This window comes from Herpailurus yagouaroundi, unplaced genomic scaffold (genome assembly GCF_014898765.1).
Source record: "Herpailurus yagouaroundi ecotype Mexico unplaced genomic scaffold, PumYag 100, whole genome shotgun sequence".
Lineage (NCBI taxonomy): Eukaryota > Metazoa > Chordata > Mammalia > Carnivora > Felidae > Herpailurus > Herpailurus yagouaroundi.
Genome location: NW_024412391.1, coordinates 48,489,994 through 48,502,476, shown reverse-complemented (window position 1 = coordinate 48,502,476; position 12,483 = coordinate 48,489,994). Strand labels below are relative to the sequence as shown.

The 12,483-nt window shown below is 39.7% G+C and overlaps 1 protein-coding gene and 1 long non-coding RNA gene across 2 annotated transcripts in view; both read right to left on the bottom strand.

Moving 5' to 3' along the window:
- RAPGEF5 (Rap guanine nucleotide exchange factor 5) overlaps window positions 1-12,483 on the bottom strand; it is a 232,144-nt gene that overhangs the window by 93,941 nt on the left and 125,720 nt on the right. The window contains exon 10 of the mRNA XM_040472454.1: window positions 5,772-5,846. Coding sequence (XP_040328388.1) covers window positions 5,772-5,846 — 75 coding nt within the window. The remainder of the gene's footprint in view (window positions 1-5,771; window positions 5,847-12,483) is intronic.
- Window positions 1,041-3,198, bottom strand: LOC121028642 (uncharacterized). The gene is made up of 3 exons (XR_005789363.1): window positions 3,090-3,198; window positions 3,010-3,014; window positions 1,041-1,051 (listed from the first exon to the last, which is right to left on the bottom strand). It is a non-coding gene; the product is annotated as an uncharacterized LOC121028642 (long non-coding RNA).

Below are 12,483 nucleotides of genomic sequence, written 5' to 3'. Positions count from 1 at the left end.
ATGAATTTGGGGGGAGAGGGGGTGGTGTCTTCAAGTTAAGAAAAGAATTTGAGAGGTAGAAGAAATCTTAGAGCACTCATCTCCTAACTTTATAGATGAGAAAAGTGAAGCTCAAAGAGGTAATGTGACTCACTCCATTTGTACTCAATATATTTAATTTGGAGGAAGTTGGTTAACAGAATTTTAATTCCACCAGAATAAAATGGATTTTTTAAACACTGGTAACAAAATAGTAAATCAACTGAAGACAGAAGTGAAAAGTTCAATTCTAGAAGAAATAGAAGAAAATAAAATTGAGTATCTGGCCACAGAATGGGGAAGGACTTTTTCATTTTCATGGTATTTTTAAAAATTAAAAAATGTGAATCAACTGTTTTGCTCATATACATATAAAAATAAGTAAACAAGAAACAAATGGGAGAAAACTACATGCAGTAAATAGGATGCATATGCTTAATATATAAAGAACTTATTCAAATCAATGAGAAAAATTCCAATGGAAAAATGGGCAAAGGAGGTAAACAGGTTATTTATAGAAGAAAGATAATGGATTGATATAAATTGCAAATGTCCAACCTCATGAGAAATTTGAATTTGAACTAGGTAATACTTTCCCCCCATCAACCAAAAAAAAAAAATAATTAATTTTTTCCCCTGAGAATCACAATGTTCAATGAGGGTAAGGGTGAGGACATTACAAAACAAGTACTTTCACGTATCGCTGATGTAAGTGAAAACTGGCACAAGCTTTATGGAAAGTGAGCAAAAACATAAAAGAGATGAACATTTCATACCTGTAAGTAGAAATTACTAAGCTAGGAGTTTATCCTTAAGAAATATAAAATTAGGGCGCCTAGGTGGCTCAGTCGGTTAAGTATGAGACTCTTGGTTTTGGCTCACATCATGATCTTGTGGTTCATGAGTTTCCAGGTCCAGCTCCATGATGACAGTGCAGAGCCTGCTTGGAATTTTCCTCTCGCTCTGTCTCTACCCCTCCTCTGCTCTCACACACACACACACACACACACACACACACACACACACACGCTCTCTCTCTCTCTCTCTCAAAATAAATCAAACTTTATTTTAAAAATTTAGGTAAAAAATTTTCTAGAGTTGTACATGTCAGATCATTTATAACAGCAAAATTTGTAAACATATTTGTGCCCAAACTGAAGGGTGATTAAGTAAAGTACACCACGAAAACATAAGGCAAGACTCATAATGTATATACTGACACACTGGGCAAGGTGAGGGACAATCATGGTTGCCCACTAAATTTTTCTTCCTGTAGCTTTCTAATATTTCTAAATTTTCTGCAAAAGCCGTGTATTACTTTTGCAATCAGTAGAACAATTTTAAACCAAAAAAAAAAAAAAAAAAAAAAAACCTTTCACAGAAATGTGCTATAAACTCCAGCAAGGTGCCTGATACCTTGCTGTCGATTGTTAAAACACCTATAACCTCTTCAAGAAACTTGTTTTCAGAAGCAAATTCAATCAGTAAAACAGGCCCCAAACTATAAACAGTATACTATTTTAAAAAGTGTATTTCGTAGCTAGCGCATGGGAGGAGGGGAAAATGGCAAATGCCAACAATATGTAACTTTCTTAAGATTTGAGAAGTATGACCTTTGCCTTTTATGATTTATGTCCTTTCCCGGTCCTAACCCAGGAAGTACAAAATGATGCTGAATTTAGCAAATGCCTCACAGGAATGTGAAGTAACAATTTTCTGGAAACAAATATCTTATTCAAAGTATGCCCCTTTCTTCTGTGGGTAGGGTGGTCCTCTTCAGTCTCCTATCTTTGTTCTCTCCCTCCGTAGAGAGGGGAGGGGGCCTTTGAGGCTCAAATCAGATCTTGCTCACTCCCGTCTCTGCTCTGTTTTGTGTGGTGCCTGGGTCATAGGTGCTCAACAAATGTTTTTCTTAATGAATGAAGGCAAGACTGAATTAATCTTAGCCAGGTATTTGAAAAATCTGCTCTATATATGAAAAGGAGAAAGTTCTACTGAGCTTAAAAATTGGGCCCTCAACCAAGTTAATTTTATGTGTAATGGCTGAATGATCACTACTGGCAGCAGCAAGCTGAATAGCTATTTGGCTGCCACCCATCCTCACCTACTAGGATTCTTTCTCATCATGTCTCTGAGCTCAGGCTTGGGAATCCGAGATCAGCTGCTAATGGTAGACAAACTCCATGTCTGATGAGGGATGCTGGCTTCTGTCTGAAGATCTCAGCGCAGTTAGGTAAGTGACCGAATTCTCCAGCGTTGGCAGGTCACCACATTCAACCAAGGAATGCACTGTCAATTCCCTCCGGGTCTCCCATGAGCCTGTGTTACCCAGCTCTTCTCTTTAGGGCCCCTCAGACTGCTATGCCTGCAGCCTGCCATCCTCTGTCACTCAGAAGGAAGAGACACCATTTCTGGCTTTTCTCTTCCGGATTGAAGTAGTCTCAAAAACTTAGGTTTAGGCCAAAATGGACTAGCAACATTTCTTCCACCATATTCTTCACCAGAGGTTCTGGAGTCACCAGATGTGATACGTAAGAGTAGAGATCAGGGCAAAGACGCCAAAGTGGCAAGCCTTGCAGAGCCGTGGGGGGTGTACAACAAGAGAAACAACAGCTGCAGGTGTTGAACACACCTAGGGCTCTCTGATCTTTATGAACAAGGATTTTTCCAGGGTGTGGTGAACTTTCCTCAGGTCTGTGCAGATCTCTGCTCTATGCCAAGATTATGAATAATACTGAAGGACAGGAATCTGAGATTTACCGAGTTGGGACGGAAATGTGATCTACTTAAAATTGAGATAAAGTCAGGCTTGATTGCCAAATTATAATGGAAATGGCATTTAATAGTTCAACAAGTCATGAAACGTTTCTGTCCACAAGCATCTGGCATTCAAGTATATTCCTCAGAAGACAATCAGAATAAAATTGGCTCTCTGCTTCGTTCCAAGACTTCTTCTCTTGGATTTTAAGGTTAGTCAGAATTCTGCCTCACCCACACTCAAAATCTTCCCTTTACCACCTTGGTTGGCTTATCCCTTAACCTCAAACCTGTTGCTCTACATCAGCACCAACTGGGGCCATGTGTGCTACGTGTCTCTGCCATTTTTATATTTTGTAGTTCTGTTCACTTACATCTTTTAAAATTCCAGTCATACAAATTACTAGAGGACACAGTATTATCTCCATGGCTTCAATTACCCTCTTGGTTCCCACGTTTTTAGAGTTATCTCTGAGTATTGTTTTAATACTGAGATAATTTTTTAGAGCTCTGCCTCCCTAGGGATATTTGATGAAAAGCACTGAATGATCCCATTTATTTTTTGCGGACAAAATTGCTTGTGCCTGCTTTTGGGAGTTGCTGGGTTAATTTTCTGATAGGGAAACTGGTAATAAATAGGGGAGAAGCAGTTCATCAGAAATGTTTTATGGGGACAAAGGTCATTTCAATCAAGCTAGCCTCACTTAATGTCCCCACAAACTCCATTTTTAGGAACACAGATAAAAACACCAAGATTGAATTATAACTTTCTCTAACAAACCTAAAAGATCTCTAGTTATTATTTTTATTAATGATTTTTTTTGCTTCTGATTACAGGCATTAAAAGGTATCTATTTTTACAAGAAGAATATCATTAATGGACATATTTCTAAACTTTTCTTGTGATTAACAAACTTACAACAGAATTAATGGACTGTATAGTATTTATTGCCCATTTTAGAGGAACACTTTATAATCCTATTTAGCAGGTGCCAGTTTTTGATTGAAAGTTTTTCTTACCCAAACAATCAGGACACAGGATATCTCAAGTTCTTCCCATTGGCTATGACTCTCAGAGGAAAACTCCAGGATACTCAGATTGATTGCAAAAAATAACGCATCATCACAATCCCCCAATTTGTAATAACAGTAAGTTCACTGAGCAGCAAGAAAGTGATAGCATCCATCAAGCATAAAATTCAGTTTAGGATTTTATTATGCATTGCACCATTTGGGGATCATTAGACTTCTGTATTCATAAGAGTGTCAATATGAAGCTTGTTTTACCTCTATAAATCCTAGCCAAGGCAAGATCATGAAAGGTTTAGGGACTCATCTGTCTGAAGTACCATTCTCTCTCCTCATTGACTACAGAGGGCCAAAATTTTACCTTATTTCTATCCCACCCCCACTTTTGCAATCACCAAGATATGCTCTTATGACTCATTAAGTTTTCATGAGCCTCCCTACAAATCCCTACCCCCAAGCCACTTCCTGCCATCTTAATTGTCTTATTATCACCATTAGTCTCTCCCTCTATGTGTTTCTTGGATCCCGAGGAGCCCCTAATCCTTTATTCTGACTCAGCTTGCCTCAATCATGCCCAGCCATTCCTGGAACCTGAACAAAGAGGACATTTACAAGGGCTTCTTAAAATTGTTGAGCCTTGTTCACTTAATTATGGACAAATGTACAGTAAATGAATCTACATGCCATATCTTATTTCTCCATTTTTTTTTAATATAGGAGGGAAATCCTGGAAAACAACAACCACCAGAAAAATTAAGAAATCTATTCCAGGTAAACCTAAGGGCTGTAGCATCAACTTCTACAGAAAAAAAACAAACCTTTCCTGCTTCAGTAATGGAATGGACTTTTTTTTTTTTTAATTGAAGACAAATTTTTATGTAATGAAAAATAAGAACATGGTCATGTTTTAAGTAAAATGTGGGTATTTAACATGATTTATCAGAGAAATATGTGCTGCACACTTGGCCGCAGTCTGTTATGTTCTGTTATGGTATTTTAAGCAATCTTCTATTTTTGCTATCTTAAGACAACATTTAGGGCTGCTGTATGCCAGATGGAATCCTCCTTCAATCCATTTCCCATTGCAAAAGGAAAAAAAAATTCTTTCCATCTTATATGGAAATCTTTTATACATTTCTTTTCCTCATCTTTATCAACTGAAGTATTTGAATCACTCAGAAATCACCAAACTTTGGCTGAATCAATATGAGGCAAACATTATACCACAGAGTAAGTATTTTTAAAGTGAACATATAAGCTTATGTCATTAACAGAAAGTATTCACATGACATGCAAGCTCAAAATTCATTTCTATAAAAACAGGACTGAATCACAGCCAGCGTTTTCAAGAAAATGATAGTGTGGTGGTGTATTTTAGGGTAAAGCTAAAGAATCAGAATTGAGCTATAATTGGACATTCTGCCTTCCCAGGGACTTTAGCTCAAGTTCACGGACTGGAGCTCCTCACACGAAATCCTTAGTTTATGCTGGTGACTGCTTCTGTAAAACCAACAGAGAAGCCTGTGAAAAAAGGAAGCGAGTGTGACCCATCTTCCTGCAAACCCATTCTGGCGCTGCAGCAGAGGAGTCTCAAAAATTCAACTGTAAATCACCTTCTTCTCTCTTGCTTATAAAATTCTCCACAAGAGCTCAAAGCTATCTGGCTAGGAGCACACAATTTTTGGCTAAGCCTGTAAGGTTCTGCATCCTCTGGCCCCCGTGGCCCTCCCCCTGCGGCCATGCCCCAGCCACTTGGTTCTGCCCCCGGGGCTGCAGCATCATCTCTTGGCATGAGCCGTTCACACTCGCATCCTCACTCGTGTTCCCTCATCTGCCAGCAATGCCTGTCTTTCCTCAGTTCTCCTAGTGATGCCTCTGGCCCTTCAGATTCTCTCTTCCTCAGGGATGTATGCATGTCTCCCTAGACCCCTGTGACAAGCTTCCATAGCACTCTGCAGAACACTTACCACACAGAGAACTGTGAATTCAGCCTCTGAATTTCTTGCAGTGTTAGCTCTCTGCAGGCTTTGATGTCTCAGGACCTTCCACGGGAATGAAAGCACTTTATAAGTTGGTACCTATGTCTTCCTTCTCCCTGAGATCTCTTCATGTTCTTATTTCTCCAAGCCTCAGTGGTACATAGTTGTCATGAAATACTGTCCATCTGTCTGTGAAGGACTGCCCATCTGTCTGTGCATCTTTTCCCTACCTTTTGGTGTTAAGGCATCCATTATGAACAAAAAATGAAACCAAACTACCAAAGATTTCTAGTGTTACCTAATCAGACAACAATCTAGAAGGTAATGATATTGTTGTATTATTAGCAATAATGCAGATCAGGCCTTGATGGGGGTAGAAAGGAAAAGAATGCAAGGTTGTCCAGGGTCTGGAGCAAGACACCCCCCCCCCCCCCCCCCCCCCCCCCCCCCCCCCGGCGAGGGCATAAACAAAAGAAAAATAACCTGATTCTCAATATCTCATTTTAATGATTTCTCAGACGTTTTATTTAAAAAATTTTTTGTAATGTTTATTTATTTTTGAGAGAAAGAGAGAGGCAGACAGAGAGGGAGACACAGAATCTGAAGTAGACTCCAGGCTCTGAGCTGTCAGCACAGAGCCCGACGTGGGGCTTGAACTCATGGATCAGGAGGTCATGACCTGAGCTGAAGCCAGACGCTTAACCAACTGAGCCACCCAGGTGCCCCGCTCGGACATTTTAGAGACGACACAACTACTTTAATTTTTTAAGAGTAAGAACTTCATCAACCTAGGGAGCAGCATCTGTCCCATGGGGAATACAAGATCTTTGAGAACATGATCTTGATAAATCTCACTGAGCCAGTATCACTTTTCTTAACTGGGCTTTTTAAAATAACCTTGAGTATTTAAAAAAAACAAATGCCATAATGACAAATTTCTCTCTTTAAAAACGTTGAAACTCATTAAAAAAAAAATATCAGTGTCGGGACTTGCAATGGGCTTCTTGTGAGAACTTAAAAACAGAGCTAATGAGCAGATGGCTCCACCAGACAGCATGAGCACGCCGCTTTCACTGGCAGCTCAGCTGCCATTTTCCTGGCAAATAAACAAATAAATAAATAATTGCAACAAACCAGAATTTAAAGAGCACGGGAAGCGAACCACACTTGTAAGCCTTGCTGTGGAATGCAGAGGAGCATGGGCTGCTGCAGTTGTGAAATGTGTTTACCAGGGGTGTTTCCCTCTCTCAATGTCTGTCACAGTAGTAAAACACTTGGAGATTACTTGTTTCCATGTGTGAATTTCCCCCCCAGCTCACTTGTAAACTTCTGGGAGGCATGAACCATCTTCTACCATTTTTTTGTGTTACTCTGTGGCCATATTAATCCTGGTCAAAAATGAACTAGAATCATTCATTCAAATAAGTCTCCTTCCTATGAAAGGGGACCTTAGCACGAAACCAACGCAAAGTCAAGTTTTTGTTATTAAGAAAAACAACATCATGTCTACACAGCGGTTTGTCAGGCGGGCAACTTAACATATTATGAATTGCCCATTATATGTACCTGAATTCTGGCTTTCATTATTAAGCAATAATGTTACAAAATTCTGTTTGTAGTTAAGTAGTTTCTTGGTTAAACTAAATTGTTGATAAACTTTGAGTAATGCCATGGTTGCTCTAAACTTTACTTGCCTACATACATGATGCAAGTTTGAATACAGAATGATAAAACCACTTTTGCTTTTAGTGTTTCACGTAGAGTAAAAAGAGGGCTTTCACCTTATGCTTAGCCTTATTTTTAAAACAAAGTAACGGACCAAAGAGAAGTTGGAAAAAGGCAGAGACTAACTTTTAATAGGTGAAGTAAGAGGGACAGCAGCCAGAAAACCCTAGGTCTCCCCTAGTCATCTGTGAACAAGGAAGCCTTTGACGTAGGCAGAATTGCAGGATGAGGCTGCAGGAAACAGGGAAAAGGAAATCCTGGTTGAGGCTGAGTGACAGGGACGCTACCCTGGCAGCAGACTACGCCAAGGTTAAGTTTCAGAATGTGCAAAATCCCCTTCCCACCCATATTTCATAAGTGAATGGGAAAAGGGGAAGGAAGTAGGGTGGGTCCTCAGTCTTAACAAAGGAACTGGAGAAAACCGGTGGGGAGAGGGAGGGCTATAGACAGAGTCCCTAGGGAAGCATTGCTTAGCAGAGCTCTCACACACATTTTACAGACCCACATTTCTGCACTTCAGAATTTAGGAACTCACTTTAGCAGCTACTACTGCCATGTATACACTACAAGTCAATACGCTACCAAAGCTACATTTTAGGAATAGTTTGGTTCTTCTGGGCAATAGTACATTGTGTCCCAGAAAACTATCCACCTCTAGATATATTCTTTAATACAGCTATTTCACGGCTACAAAAGTATGAGCAGTTTACATGCTGTTCAAATCTAACTTAGGACTCAAACGAAGCAGGCACCTTCGCATTCTCTTTTATCCTTCCCACATCTGCCACCACCATCCCTTCCTTATGTAATTGTTCTGTCTGTTCCATGCAGGGTGGGCCTGGTCATTCCTCTTTCTTGAGATTATCATGATTCTGGATGTCCCAGGTTCCTGTCCTTATCAGCCCTGCCTCCTGCAATGACTAGGGAGAGAAGACGCAGCCAGAAGCCATCAGACTTGAGTCCGCTCTAGCCCAGCTCTCACATCACACTTTACCTCTGCTGTAACAGAGAATCCTGTTTCCCTGGGTGTAAATTCTTCTTCTGACTTCTGTGTATCTCTCTGGAGATTATCGACACTGTTTCCTTATGTCTCAGTTATCTGCGTCATTGTCTTCTCTCTACACCTGACTGTACTTCTTCAGGGTAGAAGCCACCATAGTTATTCTGAATCCCCTAGGACACCAGCTTTAATAAAGGTATATGGAATGAATAAATGATCAAGAGCATTCTAAAGTAACAGCTTAGTAATGCCAACTCAGATTACATGGGTCAAGAGAGCATCCCTAAAATCACAGATAATTCTGAACAAGGCGCACACATCATTGCAGGAAATGCCAAAGCTTTGGCTAAATTAATTTTAATTATTAAAATTAAAATCAGTTAATTTTGTGGCTACCAGAGACTGTCTGCCCAAGGAATTTTCCAATGGTCTGGTATGAGAAGATGGTTTATGCGGTTCCCATGCTGTAAGCCAGAACCCTGACCCAACAATTTGCCAGGGAGATAAACACTGAGTGGTCTAGATACTCAGGTGTCTGTGTCTCAGACACCTGAAACATACTGCAAGGAAACAAAGCAAGGTCAATGTCTTGTAGCTTTTCACCAAAGGTGACCAACCATTCTAATGCTAAACAGAATATTCTTATGTCTACCACTATACCAAAGAAGCCTTAATAAAAACTTAAAAAATGCTTAATATAACACACATTCTTACCCCACACCCCTCCCCATCACCAGCCATCAAATACTGCCAGTTTTACCATCTCAGTGACTCCTGTCATCTACAGCCTTCTTATTTCCCAAGTTACCACCTTGGTTCAGGCTTTCACCTTTCACTGACTCACTATCATCGTTTTCTAAGGATTCTCTCCAACACTTTCCTCTTTTCCACTTATTTTTTCCTCTAAGCCAATGCCAGAAAGATCTTAGGAAGACTGCACCTGATTGTGCCACACTTCCCTTCATTGATGGCTTCCCTTTGCCAGAAAGGCAAGCCTAAACTCCTTTCAGTGCCTTACGAGGGCTTACACAAATGAATCGTAACCTCTCTTACAGCCCACTCCCCTTCATTCCCCATGAATCGCCCAGGGCTCAAGTCATATGTCTTTTGCTAGTCCTGTGACTTCGAGGCTCTTCCCTGTCAAACTGTGCTGTGACCATTAGCCTTCCAGGTCAAGCCTGAACGTCCCCATTTGGTAACATGTGCCCCTTCCTCTGTTAATATAATCAGATTAAGATGGGGAAATATGATGTCTACATAAGAGGTAATTTCTTTAAAGAGTTGATGACCCAATGTTAATCCCACTATCATCATGTTTAGGAGAAATAACCAACTTCTGTCCCCTTCTTCAAGTTCTCACATCATAATTTTCAACACTTAGTAATGAGCGTTGCCTAATTTTACCTACAGCTTGTTAATATAAAATAAGAAAACCAAGTGCTTCCTGAGAAACTTGTGTTGATTATACATTTAAATATTTTTCTTTCAGAAATACCTTGGCAAAAGCACAGTGAAGTGTTTCTCTAATTGCATGCATTTATAATAATGGCATTGACCAGTTTAAGAAAATATTAGAAATGCCCTACCCAGAAAGCTCTAAGCTCCTATTTGTAACAAGATGTGCCAGCAACAAAAGCTTTATTCTTTTTCTATTCAGTAGTACTTTAAGAAGGAGCTGTTTCATTTTGGCACTATGCATTTAAAGGGATGTGGTATTCTAGAACTGTAGAAGCAGTGTAGTTTAGTTTAAAAAAAAAAATCAATGGGTAACTTAGATTCTAACTCAAATTTCACCATTGTCTACTTAAATAACTTTGGCCCAGGAATGGTAGATGACGTAGCTGAAGGATTTTAAAATCGTAAAAGAAAGGAAATCTGTATCTAACTCCGGGGCTTGGTCATTATTGTTACTGTTGTAAAAGAAGAAACTGCGGGCCTAGGTTTACATTAAGTAAATGACCGTTTCCTCTGTACATACTGCGTGTTATCCCCGGGTTTTCGTGAGCCACAGCAGATGACTGCCACTGAAAAGAGATTGAGGGCAGGGAGCACAGTGAACTCAGAGTGCAAGCCAATGTGTATACAGCTCTATCAAATGCTCAAGACGTAAATGAGTAAGAAAATCGACCAGATGGGTTTTTTTTTTTTTTTTTTTGCTAATACATTACTGCAAAAAGTATAAGCATCTAGTGTCAAATAATCCATAGAGTAGAGCCCTGCATAAATATCAGCTTGCAGAGCAGATCAGTTCAACTGCTGTCATCTTGCATGGAGGGACATGGCAGAATGGCTGAGATTATGTTCATCACTAAGGAGGAAAGATCCTGAATATTCACCTCTCCTTACTCTAAACTGCAGTAGGTGAGGTCTAGTAGCAAAGGCCATAATGCCAATGTTTATTTATACACCTTTTTTCTCTCAGGAACATAAGTACTTCAGAGCTGGTAATGCATCCATATTACGACATTCATGCAAAAAGTAACAAACCTTAGTGTTCTATTTTACGATCTTAAAATGAAGGATTAAAGAGAACAGAGAGTAGATAACCATAAACAAAGCTGTAAATCTTATACCAGTAAATTTCTATCCTAAGTTACAAGTCTTTACAATTACCAGCACTAAGTTCAGATTTCACTTATATTTTTAGAAGATATGATAGTCTCATTAACTGTAACTATAATATTCTGGATTCAATTAAATGCAAGGCAAACGCAATACAGCGATCTTTTTAAATAAGCCTAAAGTTGTTTGAGGCATAAGACTGATGATTTCTAGCCGTGGTTAAGTGGCACTCTATCTGTCTGGCTTTAAAAGTTCTTGCCCTACCCTCAGGCTGTCGCTGTTCCACTGAACTGAATATGCAATTCACTGTAATACATATCATTCATTTTAAGGACCACTAGGAAAGATAAATGCTCACAGTTAAACAAGGTTGTGTTTTCATATGATCAATCATTAAGACTTATCCTGATTTCAGAGATGCTAAAATGTGGAGGAAACATGCAATTTGAAATCAACAAAATATGGTAAATGAAAACTGTTGCTCTTCCAATTTAAATCAATCAAAAGGAACAATGTTTTGAGAAGCTTAAGTCACACACTAATCCCAAATATTCTAAGGACATGGCGGAGATTAAGAGTCAGTCTTTGACAGAGTCATCCTTCAGGGTGCTTTTAACAATTTAAACAAGTCCCTGAATTTTTCAATAGTCCCTAGTGAACTGAAGGCTCCTGACACGTCCACTCTCACTTAAAGTCAATGGTCCCCCTGAATAGCTCAGTTACGAGGCTTTGAAAGTGCTTAATCATACTCCCCCTCAAGACACCACTTGTTATGATGTGATGTTGCAGTTAGAGATGTGTTATGTTGACCTAAACAGCCTCCCACGCTTGAACATCTCACCTCCTCTCCTGCTCAGTAAAAATCTGACATTTGTGCTCATGGCCTTGGAGAAGAGAAGGCATGAAGCAAATTTTTCCCCTTTGGTGAAAATAAAATTCCAAGGGAAAATTAAAATCAGAGGGAGACATGTTTATAAGCACTGAGGAATTTTCCCCTTCATGAGCAATCCGGGATAGTTGGGCACTGGGAGCGAAGTCTTACAAACAATAACACAAAGTCAGCAGACAACAATGCGTAGCAGAAAAAAGTGGTGCCATTGTTGCCCTGGCCTGACGGAAGGCATCTCAGTTCTAAGGCTCAGTCTGAATGACGGCTTTCAGGAGAACCGAGCACAGCGTCCCTTTCCTCCAGTTTAACTACAACTGAACAGTGTAACTTTTGTTGGAACACAAACATTCAGAAGATACTGGGAAAACTCTTCTTCTGACTCCCCCACTCCGGGGAAAGCATCTATAATCTGTTACTCTGCTCTCATTTATTTCTACTAACTCAGGATACATCTGTTTGCTAACTAGAGCCACCCCAGACTCATCATAGAAGTACATAGGAATATACTTTCAAAATTCATACCC